The sequence below is a fragment of the Anoplolepis gracilipes genome, chromosome 14 (assembly GCF_047496725.1).
Source record: "Anoplolepis gracilipes chromosome 14, ASM4749672v1, whole genome shotgun sequence".
Classification (NCBI taxonomy): Eukaryota; Metazoa; Arthropoda; class Insecta; order Hymenoptera; family Formicidae; genus Anoplolepis; species Anoplolepis gracilipes.
The window spans coordinates 3,530,199-3,550,762 of NC_132983.1; the positions used below are offsets into that span (position 1 = coordinate 3,530,199).

The 20,564-nt window shown below is 31.9% G+C and overlaps 1 protein-coding gene across 1 annotated transcript in view; it reads right to left on the bottom strand.

The window, feature by feature from the left end:
- Positions 1-20,564, bottom strand: part of LOC140673244 (uncharacterized) — a 50,441-nt gene that overhangs the window by 27,627 nt on the left and 2,250 nt on the right. The window contains exon 2 of the mRNA XM_072906058.1: positions 435-620. Within this exon, the coding sequence (XP_072762159.1) occupies positions 435-620 (186 nt within the window). The remainder of the gene's footprint in view (positions 1-434; positions 621-20,564) is intronic.

Genomic DNA, 20,564 nt, shown 5'->3' on the forward strand with positions numbered 1-20,564 from the left:
CAATTATATATAAACATTTTATGTTAAGATATTAAAAAAATATGTTTGTATTTTGTAAAAAAAATAAATATCCCTCCGTGAGTTATGTCAATAACTCGTAATATCGTAGTAGAGATTGTAATATTCTAAGAAAGTTATATAAGTCGATTATTATGTTTTTTAGGAAAGATTTTCCATAACAATATACTTAAAAATCTTTTAACATGGAAATATATAGAATGAAATGAATTTTATTTAAATACTTTCGGCAAATAATATAATATTTGACAATAATAAAATATTAAAAATAAAAAATTTCAAGATAATTTTAAATCAAATTGCATTTTGAAGCTCTCTTTTTCTATCTTATATTATTAGCGTTGGACTTATACCGCTACAAAATTAAGAGACTTATATTATAAAATTACATCATGATAAAAAATTAATTTACTCACTCGATGTCCCTTCTCGCCAGTAGCTCCATGTTCTCCTCCCGCTCCCTTCTCACCTTTGGGTCCGAGAGGTCCATCAGGTCCGATGTCACCAGGGAGGCCTTCTATTCCTTGAGGCCCAGGTATTCCACGAAATCCTGGCTGTCCTTTTACTCCGGTACAATTGCATTTGTACGAGTCCTTGCATATCTGAAACAAATATATTGTAAAGATACTCGTTAGAAAATTCTTTGTAAAAAATTCGATCTGCAAATTAGTTCTACCTCAGGAACGATAATTTTGATAAAATCTTAAATCGACCTAAATACGAATATAACCAGAAGCGTTTTAGTACGGTAAGCGTCATGATCGAATCGAGATTTATGAAATTTTATTTATTCTGAGAACGTGTATAACGTCGAGGAAAATAGAAGCTCTTGGAAGAGCTTCGCCGAGTTTAATATTTCTAATTTCATGCTTCAAAATGCTACTTTATTAACGATGAATGTCGCAGCAATTTCTCGCAACGATATATATGTAATTGGGAAATACATGCTGCGCACTAACAGAAAATGTATATTACGCAACTTGATAAATTGCATTTATCTGGGAATGGAAATAAAATATCTGCAACGGATCTTGTTGCGAGGGTCGCGATAAAAATTGATTAAAAACGGCTTTGTTATACCGTCAAAAAAAATCGGAATCGAGGACACACACAGGGACTGCTGAAGAGGAAGAGCATACTGATTGCTGCCAACGGCGCAGAGCGTGTCGATTGAGATTATAAGCAGCGATGAAAGTTATAAACAAGCATTATAATGTTTTTTTTTTTTTTCACATATTTTTTATTTTCCCCATGATGTAAAAATAACCGTAATAAATCGTAATTTAATTGTAATTTTATAATTCTGGAATTCGTAGATCTTTTTTTCAAATCTTAAATATTATGAAGTTTATATAATACCTACAGTGCGTCTAACAACTAATAGCACTCTTATTCTTTAATATTCTAAAAATATGAATATGTAATTACGATCGATATTTACATACTTTTAACAGGTAAATTTATTTATCGTCCGAGTCAATCTGCTCGTGTGCGGAGATTGTTTTGTCTTATTTAAAAAAATTTCATTAGATATCTCTTCACGGATCTTCGATAACAAAGATTTACTATCATGATAATCCCGCGACTACGCCAGTGAGTTACGAAGGCCGCGCTCTATTTGAATAACGTGAAAGAGGACGAAAACGGAATCGTGCTTCCACACATTTGCCTTGTAGATGAAAGTTCTGCGCTTGTGTCAACGACGCACTCTAGGACCGACCAGGCTTTCAAGGAACCTTCGTAACACCGTACTCGTCCAGGCATCGTTTTTCGTTCTTCTACTCTCCTCGGTTATCTCTGATCTTCCTGCATATGCGTTTCTGTTCTGCAGCTTATAACGCCTTATCGTTTGTTTGTACAATGCTTTTTCTCTAAGACTAAGGGATTATTGAACTTAAATGAGAACTTATTAAATAATACAGCCAAAAAATTATATTCAAATAAATTTGTCTTGAAAATAATACATAATAAAGATTTATGCAGTTTTAAAAATAACAAAAAAACTTTTTGATTATATATTAAAATCTATGATATAATATGATTTCAGAACGCTCTTTTATCTATGGCATAATTTTCATTTAAAGTTCATAACATTGCAAGATTCATGCGGTGTGATAAATGTGATTTGAGACTTTTTAAGCTTTAAAAGCTCGGTGGCATCTCAAGGCTATTGTTACTTATGCAATGATATAAGCGCTTCTGCATAATCTCAATGTCGTCATTACGTTACTGTGCAGCGCAATGTCATTCTACTTAAATATCGTAGCAAAGAAGATTTGAAAATATGCGGCTCTATCTTGAGATACAGAATATATATATATATATATATATATATATATATATATATATATATATATATATACAGTACCGGCCAAAAATATATCACCTTTAGTATTTTTGAGTATAATTTTATTCAAAGTGCATGGATATTTATAATATCATAATATATGTTTTGATACAACTTACTAAATAAAATATTTTTCATAAAATAATATAAAAACTTAATTTTAATAATATAAAAAATTAATTTTGTAAGTAAGTAAATTAAATTAAATTTATGCTCAAAAATCCTAAAGGTGATATATTTTTGGCCGGTACTGCATATATATATATGTAATATGATTAAGTTTTTAAGAATAACTAAATTTTTCCATTTCTAGTAGGAGAAATATTATATACGTGAAATTTATTTATTCTGCTATTAAATAAAATGAAACAGAGTGGGAAATAAAGATAAAACTTATTCTTGATTCTTCATTCTAAAAATTTAATCTTTTTCATCTAACTATTAAAGTACTTTCAAATATAGGGTAAGTTTGAATTGAGTTGCGAATCAATCTATTAGTCTATTTTATCAATAACGGAATTTTCGAAAATTTAGAAAGACAGATTATTGTAATTATCTTTAATAAATGAGGCAAGAAAACGTCAAACTATCTAAATTTGTGGTGTCGCTGCTACTTAGTGAAGCAGTCTACGTGCGCACACATTATCCTGTAATATCAATATCGCGCCGTCAGCCTAACTCGTGCAATTAACTTAAGTGCGTGGGATCGCTTAACGCGTCTCCTGCTGGCAATCTCAGCAAATGCGAGCGTGCAAGTTGATTCCGTGTCTTCTTGTTCCTCAGTTTTCGCGCAGCTTTATTTCTCCTTTTTCTCTCGTCAGAGAAGAATCACATTTCTTAATCAGATGATGTATGTACGTAATATATAAAAAGAAAAGAAAATATATAAAAACATTTTTGGACAAAATCTTTTCTGTTTAAACAATTCAATTATTAAATGCCTGAAAATGATTAATAAAGATATTTTTTTTTTTTTAAATTTTGTCAACACTTTTCATAAATAATGGCCGGCATCTGATGCCGCGCGAAACGCGTTCTGTACATTGGATCGCACGACCTCGTCGCATAACGATATCCTACCAAATATGTGTAATGCAGGCGACAGGCTCTCCCTGTTTCCACGCATCGACATATATGACGTAACCCAGCATCAGCCCCGCCGAGGAGGAATCCTCGCGTAGCTACGCCGTGACATAATTCCACGATTACGCGTGCGAGAGGGCGATCTGTCGGGAATTATGCTTCGTTTGTGCATCGCGACACGCTTCGCCGAGAAAGCAGAGTCTGTAGTCTCACCAAGATGCTCCGATTTCACGGAATAACTTGCATCACTTTCCAAATATCGCATACATCTGTATAATCACTTTTACTTCCATTCGTCGGTTCTTTGATCAATTTATTTGTTATATAAAAATATTTTAAAGAATTATTTCCACCTATTAAGCAATTTAAAATAAGCATTGTTTTTGTAGTTTAGACTTTAGACTGACATCATATTGTAAAAATTTAATTATCTATAATTTCTCTTGTTTAAAGAAATTTTAGTAAATAATAAATTTGAGAACAAGCAGAGGGATAATTTAACTCTGATATCTAAATGTAAAGTCTTCTTTAAGAAAAGGTCGCGCGGAGTAATATTTAAGTTAAGTTAGATTAGCGTCAAGTCATAGATTAGGCTAGTGTCAGAATGGTCAAGGTTTCTCCTGATATATTCTTCTTTATTATCAGAAAAAAAAACTTTTGTATCAAAGTTTTTTTGTTGATAAAAAAAAAGTTATCTGTGTTCGCGAAGAATATATCTCTGAAATTTGTGTCGCACCATTTATGGACTGCTTCATATTATTTCACCATCAATTGAATATGAAGAAAGAAATTGGGATAAATCTGGGACGAATCTGTTTAAAATTATTCGCCCCACAAATAAACGCATGCACGCAGTTCGTAAAGGATTATGAAAGGCATATGGTTTCGTTTGCGAAAACTAACTAGCATAATCACCACGCTAAAGGCCGATACGACTAGTTTAAGTACACCAAGTATAAGTACACAAAGCCTCCCTCTCTCGCTCTTCGTAATGTACACGTGCTCGAAGAAAAAGAGTTAAGTACAGCACCACATAGCCCAACCGTTTTCGACGAATAGCGGACGTTTACGCGAGTCGTCGTTCCAAATATTTAGGCTTCGCCTGTGGAGGTTCGTGAACCCCGATTCCAAATTTACACCATTACGATACGCGTTCTCCTATTACATCGAGCTTTAATCCCACATTCGTAGAATGTAGAATGTTGTTTTGCTTAGCAAATCAATTTTTTTTCTGTTTTCATTATTTTGCAGATGAAGAATTAAATCATTTCTTTCCGAAACTTAATGGTTTTCTTTGTAGATAAATAAATATAAATCAAAATAATCGTTATTATTAATATCCCACTATTTAATATATTGTATATCTCTCTATTTTAAAATTTATTTTCCAAAAATATATATTTTTGAAAACAGTTATGAATTCATTTTGACGGCGACAGGTAAATTCTTACGGTGCCCAGGAAATACTTGCAACGGTAAACCCGTTTATTCGGCACCATCCAATACGTGCGTCTCGATGACATTCTCGATTAGTTGTGGCTTGCCAACGTGGCCTTGCAATTGTACATAGCGCCACGATAACGATAATGCACACTTTGAACCTTCGCCACGAAATGGCTTGGCTCGCTAAACGGTTCACTTGAATTCACCAAGATCAACAGGTGTATTCCAACAGGATGAATAAACGGTATTAGAAAATACGCGCCATTAATGTCACTTTCGCAAAAGTTCTTTTAAATCACTTCTTTTGTACGACTTAAGGAATATATATTCTTATTAATTTTTTGGATTAAAAAATGAGGACAAAATTGAGAATGAAAAATTTGGATTCAGAATTATGACTCTTAAACCCTGATGCTTTCTATTGTATGCCCAAAGATATTAATATTTAACAACAACAAAAAAATTGTGCAATTTGACAGATTACATAAATTAGTGATTAAAAATTCAGAGACACGAGGATTAAAATAAATTTTCTTTCACGCGCATTCATTTTTATTCCCAAGCTTATACGTTGCTGATTTATTACGCGAGTCAAACTGTCGCGTACGGAAAGTCTTTCGGCGTGAGATAAAGTACAAAGATCGATATAATTAAAGCAAAATGTAAGACGGAATTGTGGCGCAACGGACTCCCCGACATTAAATTATCGCGTTTAACCGCGTAATACTTTGGCGGGACGAATCGGTATATAGCTATCTCACCTGGTCGCTTTTAAGCACAACCCGTCCCCGAGGCCTCGCCTCGCTCAGGTTCGACCGGTTCATTTTGCGATATCTTCATGGTATCGACAACACCAAACTTTCTCGCCCAGCTGCATTAATCGTATGCAAAGAACACTCAATAGCCTTTCTCGCAGATTTTCAATTGCACTCATTCCGACCTACTCTTCCATCTAGATCTGTGCGAGATACGTGTGAGATACAGCTGAATTGATGCAAGAAAAGAAAGAGAGCGCGCCTACACTTGTGGAGAAATTGTCTTTCAAATCTATATAATATCTGTTTATTTATGTATGTGACTGTACATAGTTTATTACTGCAAATTTGCAAATATTATGCGTATTGAAATTAACAAAATTATATAAATCATACTTTTTAATATTATAAATTAAAGTTTATTATATAATAAAACCACAATTTTTAAGTATACTGAAGTAATGAAAATTAAAATACTTGGATTTTTTATTATAAAAAAAAGTTTAAATCTTTTTCTTCACTTTTCTCTTTATCATCATTTCTTGAGGATAACAATCGAATTAATATTATAAATTTAAAATACAAATAATTTCTCGTATAGCGAATCAAAGTTCGGCTTGTTTTTTAATAAATAGTAAATGCTAGTAAATTTTCGTACGAGAGACGATGATGGTCTCGTTCGGGCTCGAGGACAGTTTATGCGATACCAACTTAAGAATCGGCGAGAGATCGGCACGAGGGGCGGAGAATGACTTCACGGTATCTGCATAACGTGCAGTAATATTAAGCGTCCCCGGACCTGGCCGGATGACATCGCCGTCCGCAGGAAGATACGCGCATCGCGTCGCCTTTCTCACCGCTCGCCTTGTTTTTTCTGTCTCTTTCTCTATTCTCTGTCTTTCTTCTTCGTATCCTCTTCAACGCATTTTTTTCTCCTCACATCGATCTCTACCGCCCCGGTCCACCTCCCTTTCTCTCGACGTGTCTCGGATCGTTCGTTGCTCCAGGAGACTGTCGCGCGCAGAAATATTTAAGGACTTAAGACGACGCCGCTCGAAAATCAATTCAACGAACCAGAAAATTATTAAGTCTCCTTTTAGTTGTACTTTTTGCACATTTCCCGTGCTTAAGAAGAATTTAGCGCTAAAAAAAAATGACAAGAAGAAAAGCGGAAAAAGAAATAAATGACAGAAACTACAAATGTAATTACGTGAAGAAATCAATTAGCTCATTTTTCTGGGTTAAACTGGTTTGCAATCTAATGACATATTAACAAGATTAATATTGTAAAAATCCTTCAAGATTTATTTTCATTTATTTAATTAAGCGTTTGCGTTGCCCGATATCGAGTTTAATACGGCAGGAACGAGAATTGAATATCGGTGGGATATATCACTTTGCGCGCGATTATTTCCTCGCGTATTAGATTTCCTCGCTTTACTATCGAGTCTTCCAGGAGGATCATCGAGACGTACCTACGGACTTAGGTCAGCTTATGGCTGTAATCATGCATCTCGTTTGTCGAAGTGTCAGTGTGGCTGGCGCAAGTGTTGACCCTCATAAAGGACCCAGTGTCGCGGTGTGTGAGTTCATGGGCGCCCACAATAAGGGGCTTAATCGGCCTGTTATACTCGCAAGAATTACAGCGGTGATATCAGTGAAATGCACCGACGAAAGTAAAATAAGATTTAAAAAAATCACCCTTGCACAAGCGCTGTTTTTACATCGGCGATATTTAAGAGAAAGTGTGACATCCTTAAAAATAATTATAGGTTAAAAAATGATTATATACGAATAATTGACAAGCAGTTTTACTAAATTTATTTGCCCTCAAAAAACAAAAAATCCTGTAATCATATTTAAATTAAAATTGTCGATAAAAATTGATTACAAATGTTTTTTATTAAAATGCAAGAATAAAAAAAATTTTTGGAAAACGAAAATTAAGATCCATGATGTACAATAGAGATTATATCTATTAATAAGAATAAAAATATATTCAAAGTCACGTTACTACATATTATAGCAATAATTCATAATTTGTTTTCCACTCTTTAATTTCTCGTGGCATACATTTCAGTGATAATAATTGCAACGTCATCGCACGAGGAAAAAAATCTTTGCGGACGCCCATGTGTCGAGATCGTCTTTGCGGTTAAAAAAGACGAATTTAAGATAATCCGCAGTATTCTTGAAGGATCGATCGAAGATCTCTATACTAGTATCGAGAATTCGTGGTTAAGCCGCGAGCGCTGATCTCACTATCGATATCACGTAAACGGTGTTATTTCGAGCAAACTCCCTTTGAAAACTTCAGAGAATCTGCACTGAATACATATTTTGAACGCGTGCGAGAAATTTCGCATTGCGAATAAGTATTGAATTTTTGCTAATAATCTCTATGGAAACATATATGCACACTTTATAGTAATTCTCACGAAAATGACAAATTTCTGTCTACGTTGTTAAAAAAAAAATAGATTTTTTTTACTATTATAAATAGATTTTAGAATTTTTTTTAATATCTCTGTATCTTATAATCTGGGGAAAAATTATTTCTATCATCGTACAGTTCAATAATTATTTTGCAATACATCATTTAGCCGATGTCGTGTTAATATTTTATTGGAAATATAAAAATATATATTTTGGTACTATAAATTATCGCGTATCTATATATTTTACTACTATAAATCATCTAATCACATAAATGAATAGAGAGATCGTATGTATTCGCGTGTAATTGTAATATTTAAATCTAAACTCGTCAAAATTATATCGGTTTCAGTTCTCGCTAAGAGAAATTCGCTGAAAAACGTAAACGAATACCGCTAAGATGGATCCATTTTATTTATACATATCTTTCGAGCGTATTTTTTTAATACCTTGAGAATGCCGTGTATGCTTAATTATGTTATGCAATAAAGCGTTGCATAATATTTATATATTACGGGATCTTTTTCCAAAACGACCTACAACAGTATTGCTCAACTTAAAATATACATAAATGTGTGAAGTAGTATAAAATTTTTTTTACGTATGAAGCTCTCGCACAGTTAATCAATAAAATTAATTATAATCAAGCAATCAATGGAATTATCAATAAATTTATGTTTATACTGCCAATTTGAAAGAATGATTAAATCCGCTAGATCTATAAAAACTAAAAATATTATTCTCATTTTACGTATTACAAATTAATAGCATTTGTGAAAGATTGAGTTGTTTTATAGAATTCAAATTACCATGAATTTAAAAAGTCGAACTTTCCACCGATAGAAAAAACACTTAATTATTTTTTTTATTATAGGATTTTTGCGTAGAATTTGTTTTTTTTCTTTATATCAAACTATAATAAACAAATCTGATATTGAAAATAACGACAAAAAAATTGTATAATCGAGAATGTATGATGAGTTTGCGGCACAACGCGAGAGATGGGACGCTGTCAATGATTTATGATCTTCGAAGTTAACGAACACTATGTGATGCATGTACTATGGCATGAAATTTTTTGTGACTCTTTTCTACCATGAAGTATAAGTTATTGATGACGGCGTGAAAGCTCGTAATTTAGCTTCGCGACAGAATGTTATAAATATATTTAATTGTATTATTACGACTAAAATATCTTATTTAAAAAATTGCATTTTTTGGCAACGAAAAATACAGGTTATCATTTATCCTTTGAACTTTTATAAATACATTTTATATTTATAATTTAAAATTTAAGTCTAAATTTAATTTAATCTAAACTCATTAATGTATTAACAATAATAATCTAAGCTATTTAATAATAATCGGTAATCTATTAATAATAATTATCTATAACATTAATAATAAACATTATGATAAAACAATTTAAATATTACTTTATCATAAAGAATGAATACAAGAACAAAAATTTATAATTCAAATAAAATTCACAATTATTTTTAATAATGCCAACAAAAGTTTAATTAAAGTTACATCCATTATTATACGAGCATTATGTTGAAATTGAGAAAGATACCTAAAAATAGAAAGAGTAATATTTTCTTAAATCAAACTATTACTTGAATATCTTTTTAAATAAATCTTACATAAAGAAATATACAAAAATTAGATAATGCTACTATATAGATTATAAAGTTCTATTACATTATTTATTACAGTATTTTTTATAGTATTTCTGTAGATTATTGTGCAGATTATAAAGTTTCCAGTATAATTAAAAATTACAGTTATATAAAAACAGTCTTTTTATGTAAGAATAATTTGGAATAATTAAATAAATATATGTGTAAATGTTTAAAAAGAAACACACACGTGACTAAAATTATCAGAAATAACAGATTAATGAGAATTTAAAAAAATATGTCAACATTGAGCATTAAATCATAATAATGTTTGAAGAGAATTGAGATCGGTATTTATCTTCCGCAATTTGTGACATCAGATGTTAAAATAGATCGCGTCATAACATCGCAGATCCGCGGGTGAAGAGCAAGGTTTCCCGCATTACGCGATGCGTAAATCGATTGCACGCAGCGACGCAGCTCATCATTTAGCGTTTCGTCCAATTTTAATCGATCGCACGCGTTTCCATCACGGGTCAAATGTCAACTTTTAGCGTACTCGCCTAACTCCTGCGTTATTAATCGCGACGCGGGCGATCTTCAGCGCCTTCGCTGACCTCACCGATTTCGAAAGTGCAATAATTTATCAAGCCTATGATCGGATTCAGGGCCGTTGGATTATTAGCCATGTCAACAAGTCCATGTGTAATTAAAGATCAGTCGATGTTGATTTTTTACACATTCATTTATTCATCTGAAAATATAATTGTGTGTGTACTTGTGTATATGTATATATTATTATTCTTGCTTCAGTAATAATAGACCGTCGTGCGGAATATCGTTGATCAATTATGAAACAAACAGAGACTTGAAATGTACGACGTCACAAATTCTTGAATTTTAAATTAAAAATTCGCTTTAGGATTTAATTCTTATTCTAACTCGACAAACAGAAGAATTGTAACAATTAAATTAGAGTTTAAATGTATTAAAATAAATATTTAAATATAATACTAAAGTATTTTTTATAAGTTAATAAAAAATTTTATCATTTTATGTTACAATTACTTATTATATATATATATATATATATATATATTAACTTTAATTAAATAACTTTTGTGATGATTCACAAACAGTCCGCGCCTTTGCTAAAGATAATGAAATAATACTTTTTTAATGCGTGTCATTAAATTATGAAAGTTACGATGTATATTTTTTCCGTGTTTTTTCTTAAAACTTGATCTCGTTTCTTTTTGAATGTAGCTTTGCCACTGGCCGATCTACTTTCCAAGTTTAATTTATCGGCGACACGTGAGGGAGAAAAATATCTCGCATAGTACGCTATGGGATATATCGACTGCCGCGGAAATAGAAACGGATATGCAGCCGCCCTATTTTTGGGGCACGTAATCGATATCCGGGGGTGCGTATACCGGGACCGCGAGAGGAATTCTTGAATCAACTCCCGTTGAGAAGTTAATCGCTCTCACGAGCCTGAAGAACGTGACACAACTCGTTTCTTTCTCTCGCATAAGACAACCGTCATAAAGATGGACAATGTTGTTTTCGAGATTGGTAGGCGCGAAACGATTTGTTAAAAGTCAGAGATACAATATGAGAGATAACTTGACACGAGCTGGAGAAATTTCGTTGATGTGAGCACAAAATACAAGATATTTTTCAGTTTATTGAATTGAGTTACTGTCTTATAAGACAGGATATTACATTTTTTTTCAAATTAATATAAAAAATATAAGAATTTAAAATCGATTTGTTAAAATTAATTCTTATTAAAATTGTATGATTACAATTCTCTTTGTATCTCTGTGTATGTGTGTCTGTGTGAGTAAATTAATATTATTTCAATTTTCTTTTATGAAAAAAATCACTATTTGTAATCATAATCCAAAACATAATCTGCTATATATTATAATATTATATAATGTATTGAATGAGAATCTTGGTATCCTTTTTTTTTTTTTTTTTTTTAGACATAATCTACTTCAAATTCCTCGAACAAACGGCTATTGAAATGAAGAACGAGAATTCTGAAGTAGAGTTTGTATTTGAAAGCTATCGACTTTCCAGACATGGACGATACTATTTTAAAGTGTTCCAGGTCACCTACCCACGAAAGTGTTAAAGCTTTCCCCGGGCAGCGCGCAATGATTCCTTCACAAAAATAGCTTCCCCGGCTCTGTATAAACCGATTACTCCCGAGGGAAACCATTCCTCTTCCGAGAAGAAACAGAAGAAATGTATGACGTATTCCCAACTGATAGAGAGGAGCCACGACGATTCGGATTCTTCGGGTTTGCGCACGAAGGAAAAGTGTTACGCATCGTGCTTAACCCCGTGAACTCCCACAACTTATTCGCCGATAGCATGTATCGAGGTTACTCGTTTCGCAAGAGATATTACGTCCACCCCTTGGTGTCCCACATAGATTGAATAAGTGACAGATAAGATACATCTAAACGAATTAGGGGACAATCGCTAATTCTCATTCATAAGACTATTTTTTATTTCTAAATTATTTGATTATATAAAAACGCAAAATTTAAAGCCCCCGAAAATGAAGATGTAACAATCAAGTCAAATGCTTATAATGTGAAATGATTTTTTGCCATTATTAATAAAATCACATTTTCCTGGTAGTGTTTTTAATCGAGCGTTATGACTTTCAATCGAAATTTCATTAAAAAATTTAATTTATTAAAATAGCTTGAAAATAAATTAATACCTGCAATTCGCACACAGGGTGTACATACTTTTACATAATACGATATATTAGGCGATGTCACGCTCTTGTCTTATATTCACTTCTATACTATCTCATACATAAATAAGTAAAAATTAATGAATAAAGAACTGTGTATTCACTGTAATCTAATATCGTGTATTAATACAATTTTACCGAATAAGAGGTCCAGACGATTATAGAGTGACATCACGCTCCAAAGTTATTTATTACAAACGTGAATGAAACAGTTCAGCGTGACAATCGCTGATAAGAGTCGGGAGCTCGAGGGTGAAGGAGGATAGGCCGTTTATGGTTGTTTCGCGATAACCCGTTTATACTCCAATCGCACGTGCGCACTCTTCTCCTCTCAGCTCCCACGTCCTGCGTTCGTCACAAATTCTCGGCATATGTGCACGAAAGAAAAGGGGGAAGAGTAGAGAAAAAATTATTCAGAGACCCACGAATTTAATGAAGTCCGAGCGCGCGGTTTTTATCGCGCGTTGTCGATTGATGACGGAGTTATATTCTGTATAAATTTCTTATAGATTGCAACGACAATACGTTACATAATCCTACATTGACACAATAAGAATATCAATATAATATTTACATTCTGATAAAAAATAAATTATATACACATGAAATGGTAAAATTATAATTACAAAGTTATAAAAAAATTAATTTAAGAAACAATATTGTTACGTGAAACTGTAGATATATGTGTCTTAAAGTTTTTTATTTTCTTTCGTTTCAATTCATTAATGAAATATGAGACGATTTCTGATACGATTGACAGTGCTAAGAAGCGCATCGGCCATGCGAGATCAAGCATATTATTTTTCGTAACGTGGTCACTCGTGTAAACTAAGGTCGTAATCGTGAAGAGTTTAATTTACGCGGTACCCCTGAATAACATTCCACATGATAGCACCAAGACCTCATTTCGCGGAAGCCAAGATCGGCGGTCGTTATTGATAACAATACATATAATAATTGTGATTTATTTCGATTTAGGAAAAAACGAGAGATCACGTGGACACGAATGTCAAGTCATTGCGGGTATTCTTGCTCCGCGACGCATCCGCTTCAATACGAGCTTCGAAGAATTACATTATCGCGCGTTTATCGCTCGCAATGAACTGTTCATTCGCGGTGAAGTAAATGTTTGCGGGTAACGAAAGTATATATATCAGAGAGTTAACGCACGTTGAATAACGACAAGCGCGTCGACTATCAAGACTCGAAATTACGCGCGAAATTAAGATTATGCTCTGAGAACGCGTATTCGCGATGGAAAAAAAAAAAAAAAAAAAAAAATAAGATTTGCAAAAAATTACAAGTATGCGCAAAATATAATCCAATCGACGACATGCTAAACTATAGTATGCATTCTTTGTCACAAATAATTGCGCGGTCTTTTCCTTTACGAGCAAATGTAACGAATTGATTAATCGTTACGTCATACAATTAAAATGATTATTAGGACAAACGATAAATAAATCAATTAGTAGAATTTAAGCTGACGTAATAAAGCCGGCGACGGAATTGTAACGACACGGACTGTCGGCACTGCAGCTGCAAAACAGCGAGCTGCAAATCATAACACGTATAATTAATTGAACCATCATTTATCGAATTGACCGAAGCCTTTCATTCATGCCTTGCAATCGCTAATCTTAGAGGGATATCATTCACGGGATATCGCCCACATTGCCGCATATGAGATACATCTACCAGCTGGCGTGCCGCATAGAGATTCCCAGACTCAGAATCTCATAGAAAATTCCAAGAAATTCTAACCGAAAATATAATGTAAACGATGAGATGTTATACATATGCGTAATAAATATAAAAATCACATATGAGTAAACTAAAATACTAAAAAATATATATATATAAGATAGAAGAAGTTAAAATATCTAGAAAGACGATTTGACAATTTCTGACTACATTTTTTTCAAAATCTGACCCTTGTTTTCGAAAATAACAAATTATATTAATTACGAATGTACGAATTATTTCAATATCTATAGACAGCCGTCCCTATATATGTATATTGATATATACATCTGTTTATTCTATTACTGCTCATAACAAAGACCAATGTCGTGCAATGCGCGATGCAAATTAATGTTTGCAATCTCCTTGAGAATATTATTCCGTCTGCGGTTTATATGTATAGAGTATAGACAGTCATCTGCTCGTATATATGACATCATACTCCAAAACCATTTAACATGAACATGTTAGTAGCCACTATTGACCGCCTTTTCTGCTTTCGTCTTAACGCGTGGCATGTGGGATGTGTCATGCGTGAAAAAACTAACTATACGGAAGAAAAAACAGATTTAATTCAGTCTCGATTATGTCATAATCAATTTACGCAGTTCATTGATGTTTATCTAATGCTAAAAATAAATTAAAAAGAGTTTGATACAAAGAAATATAAGCGAATAAAAATTATTTATCGTATAAAATTGTCTTTTTAAAGAGATGTTATGCGCTATATTTTTAGGAATCAATATATTCTAAATACAATCAAAAATAAAAAATTTAGACGTGATTTTAGATATGATTTATTTAATAAGAGTAATTTTTTAAGCTATATTACGTTAAATTAATCATCCCTTTTCAATAGACATCAATGAAAAGGTTTGATCAGTTATAGGGAAAAATAAATAATAACGGCTAAAACCTTAGAATAAATGTGATCACTTTCAATAATGGATTATACATGCGTGTAAATAAGTGACAGCAATGCGTGATGTCATTGACAATCATCGCGCCTACATTGTCACTAAATTGACGAGACAATAATAGCTATGTCAACCCGCCAAAGTAAATTTTTTTATTTTATCGTGAGGTAATCCCCCCCCCCCCTCCTCCTCAAACATCCCGTTATTCTCGGTTGCAATGATGTGAACATCAACTGCGCTCGTTCGATGCGACTCTAAAAATAGCTAGAACTTTCAAGCGATTCGTATTTCGACAAAAATAGTCTTACAAGCAAATTTTACGATTCCGTCGGAATCGTAAAATAACATGTAAGATACGCATACTATAGTTAACTCTCGAGATTCGGGATTAATTCCGACAAATCAAGTTTCAATAATTTGTCTATATTTAATAATTTTAATTTAGTTTCTTATTTAAATGACAGATCTCGAAATACTCTTTTTATTTTACGCTTATCTTGCGTAAAAATCAATTTTTTTAATTATAAGAATCCGGAAATATATCTTTATGAAGTTATAAATCACTTAATAAAATATTTAAAGGAAAAGAAAAAATAAATGGGGAATTGTATTGGCAATTACTATGGTAAAAATTGAAACGCAACACTATTAATTCCAGAAGAGTTATAATTATCGACACATAACACAGTCGTAAATACGATTCTATGCAATTTTAAGTGCATGCATTATTGTATACGCATGATATTAGTCGATGATGTGGGCGTTACGATGATCTCAGTTTTCAGCTATTAAAGACAAACGTGTCATTGATAATTGTGAACCGTTTATCTACTTTCTATTTCGCGCTTATCGATGAGACTGTTTCTTTAAATAAGTTATACGTGACTGCACACAGTATTGCATACACAAGTCTGCAAACGCGATTAACAGAGAATAATCTTCGACTATATTATTTTATATATAATCTTCATTCTATATTACAAATTTTCCACATGATTATAATTTATATCCAAAAATAAAAACTAAATAAAATTTTTAACAAAGTAAAAGCTGAAATGATCTATATATATATATATAATTTGTCATTGTGCGTGTTTTAACTTTGCTTGAATCGCGTCGTCGTAAAAGCAATGGGCCAGTCAATAACAGCTATATTACTCGCAATAAATTAATTTAAAGCATGATGTCACTTGTTTGAAGTCTACGTAATTGCATTAATAATACGCGCGATATAACGCATTTGAAGTGTAATAAAAGTGTGATAAATAGCTTTTCGAGAAATTTGTGCATTGTATCTTAAATTAAATTTTATATAACTATAAAAATAAAAAAGTCATATATATATATATATTTTTAATTACATAATAATTGATAATTTATTTTGAAATATATATTCTTACTTTGCGAATGAATAACTTCACATCTTAATTAAACGTAAATGTCATTGACCGCTAATAGCTTTTTCTTTCTTTGCTATGACGCATTCTATAGTATATCATCTCGCCTAGACAAGTGCATCGAGAGGTTTGAGGTTTGCTTTCATATACAAAACATATTATTGCTGTTAAATGTCTTACTACGACGTTGCATTCTCATACTATACTATCAGATATCATCATACAAAGCGAAAGATTAATAGCGATGTGCGAACGACGTGTTTAGGTTCAATTACATACGAAAAATGTGATGTCACTTATTGTCAGTGGAATGTTAAAAATACATCATTATCCAATAAAGCAAATTAAAGTTGTGAATATATAACTTTGCGGTTTAACATAAAAGACAAAGACTTCAAGTTTTAGTAAAAAATGCTATCTGCAATAAATTGTGTTTTAAATAATTGTGGTTTTTTTTTTTTAAATTATTCCCACGTGTGCTAAAGTTATCCTTGTAAAAAGAATATAGCTGTGAAATCCTAAAGTAAAGTTATGTATCTTCCGTTCGACTTCCGCAGTAAACGCGTAGGTGGAACTGTTTTACATATTCCGCGGGTGTGAAGTTTGAATGAACATATTAAGAACATATTTCGGGAAACCACGCGTAGCGATATATTATATTTCGAAATATTGAGTCAACGCGGTGGGTGTAAGTTTATGGTACAAGAATCAGATTACAAGCATGTTGTTTTCTGATCGATTAAACTTACACTTCTCATCAATATTTCCTTTTTTATTGACCATTCATTATGCTCAATTGAATATCGTAAAATAAATACATGTATAAAAAATTGACTTTAAGAAATAATATAAATACATTAACATTATAAAAATGTAATTATTATTCTGAAAATTTTCGGTGATAAATTTAAGTGATAAAATACGTGTTAAATATATGTTGAATGTTTTGTGACTCTTTCTCTCTTTCGTGTTATAAATCGTTTCATTGTCAAACTCTTCTGGTTGTTGACCTCAACTAATAAGGGCCTATTTATAAGTAGACATACGTACACAATATATATAACAGGATAGATGTTAGACCATCTAGTCATATTTTGTCTGCAAAACGAGCAGGGTTATTGAGTTGGGCTACGCATCATCCCACAATGATTATCTTTTTTAGAAGACAACAGGAAAGCTTTATCGTTATCGCGACAATAGCAGACAACTCTTTTCCTACAATTTCTCGCCAACCTACATATTGCGATCCGTTTTGGTGAATTATTTCATAACATTGTTAGTTGCAAGAATATCATTGTTAGATATTTCTATAAAATTAGGTTTTTTTTTATTTTATATTATGTTATATGGATAAAATTCTCTATCATATACAGCTTATTTTTTATTCAATTTAATATTCTAAGTTCAAATTGAGATATTTCTGTACCAACTATATATATATTTTTTACTGACTGTTATACAAACTATACCCAATACTTTTTCACTTTACATACCTGTTTTCAATTTTTCTTCATTTTCTGATCAACAATAATGTTGCTACTTTATTTTTATTTTTATGAATCGTACAATAAATGTCAATAATTCCATGAGCATCAGGAAAGAAAAAAAGGCCTAAACAAAACATGATAGCATGCACATTGATCTTTGCTGAATAATTTAGTAATAAAAACCTACGCAAGCAAACGGAGCTCTTACGTCGTTTCGAAAATAAATTTCTGTTACAACTATAGTTTTTTGGAAATGTTAGATTAAGATAATATCATATATTATTACTTCATTTCCATATATTATTACTACATTTGTTCACTACACTGTATATGTTTGGATATATATATAGTTTGATTATTTTTTTTATTTGATAAAAAAATTCTATATATATATAGTTTGATTATTTTTTTTATTTGATAAAAAAATTCTATAATAAGCGAATTATTTAACTATAGAAAGTATTAAAAAAGATGTAACAATCTCTATAAAATATACATAATAGGTTTCTTAGTCTGCGTGAAATTTCTTCATGATATATTAGTTGTATCCATCGGGGAGCGATTCAGCTCTCACTAGGGTGCGGATTCTCACGATTCTGAATGACTTTAGCATAAATGGCGAGTGACCCGTCCAAGGGGATTAAAGGGCACATAAAAATGCGATCCCTCTACCTATCGAGCACTGACGTTTCGCTCTCACTTCCCTCCCCCCCTCTTTTGTGTCGAATATTTTCTTTCATGTTTTCCGCGACGAATGTGTCCTCTGCCCGGGCGTCGAAATCGCCCACGTACTTGTCTACCGGGTGACTTTAACGACACTGTGTAAGTATAATGGCAAAAAATCTCATCTTTGTTTAAATTATATGTAGAGCTTATTATAAAGTATTTTTAAAAAAGTATTTGTATTTATTACTACGTAATATAAAAAGTATTATCAGATTGTATTGTTTGCAGCTACAGATTAAATTTGAGTAAATTATTATCTGTGTAATGTAAATGATGTGCATTTATTATTCATATTACTAGTGCGTAATTCAATATAAAACATAAATTTTTTTGAAAAAATATTTTTCCTCCTAAAAATCTATTGATAAGCTATACACGTTCGTGAATTTTAATTATGTATTTAATTCTTTCGTCGAAAAATAATCGTTTAAAAAAACGCGAATTTCAAGTTTTACAACTTGAAAGATGTTAATCATATGCGGTATTATATGAATTTGCGCAGATTCAAAGTGGAAAAGCGTTACCCTGCGATCAGCATGCAAGTACATGCTTCGTCATCGATTAACCGAGATACCGTAATGTCTCGTTTTGCAACAAGATTATGTCAAATAGCCGCAATTTCAGGCTCTCGGATTACACGATGCTCTCAAAGTCATGCTGATGAACGTTTTCCACATGGGGCTCTTGCATTACTATCGGCTTCACGCCCGATTTAATCATCCGTTACACATCGCTCGATCTTCTCTCCGATCGCAACACAAACCGGTTTATACATCACGAAATTTTGTACTAGTTAAATGCATGTTGTACTTCATAGGGCGGAATCACGCTGCATTCGTCATCAATACCACCCGCGGAGTTCCGTGAAATTGATTTGTTTCGATTCGAAATATGAAATAAAATTTTTATCGAATTTTTTACAAACTTTTCTTTTACATAAAAATAAATATTTTATTATCCAAAACAAAGTTATATGGTTTTATTTTATTTCATTGTAAACTACTTGTTATTTATTTTTTATATCTCAATATATATATATATATATATATATAATTAAATATATTATAAAAAGAATGCTTCTCTTATTAACTGAACGTGATAAAATATTCAAATTGTAAATTGTCAATGTTAAAACTGACATTAAAGAAGGTAAAATTTAACTTTCAAAAAATTTGTTTTTTTACTGTGTGTAGTAAACTAATTTTTTGGAATATAATTTTTTGATATATTATAATATTTATGAGTTATATGTTTCGAATCATCTTGTGAATAACACAGTACAATCCAATAATGCCTTAAGATATAAGAAATTCAGATGTCATCTTTTTCGCTCTACTAAGCACGTACAATATATATCAAGTGTAACGACGCATTTAGAAATAGAAAGTAACCATCCCATCAATACTTTGTTAAGATTACAAAATGACTAAATTTTACATAACAATATGTAATCATATGTGTGTCGTTTTTATGTGCTTTCTATTTTATTCTAATAAATAGTTATATATATATATATATGCCGTGGTATAAAAGCATACTAACGATATCGGCATTTAAAGCGCTCGTCTGACATTCCCACGCATTGTTTGAAAGGCTGGAATTAGGCTCCATAGAGCTTACCTAAGAGCGACAGAAGTTGCCCCAGATATAGCACGATATTATACTATTTCTACGTCATAGTCATCCGTTAGGTTAGCAAAACACACCTACATTCGTTAACACTAAAACGACCGAGAGTTGATTGTCGATTAGAATAATAGTGTCCTATTTTATAAATGAAGAAAAATAACGAGAAAATTGAGTTTTGC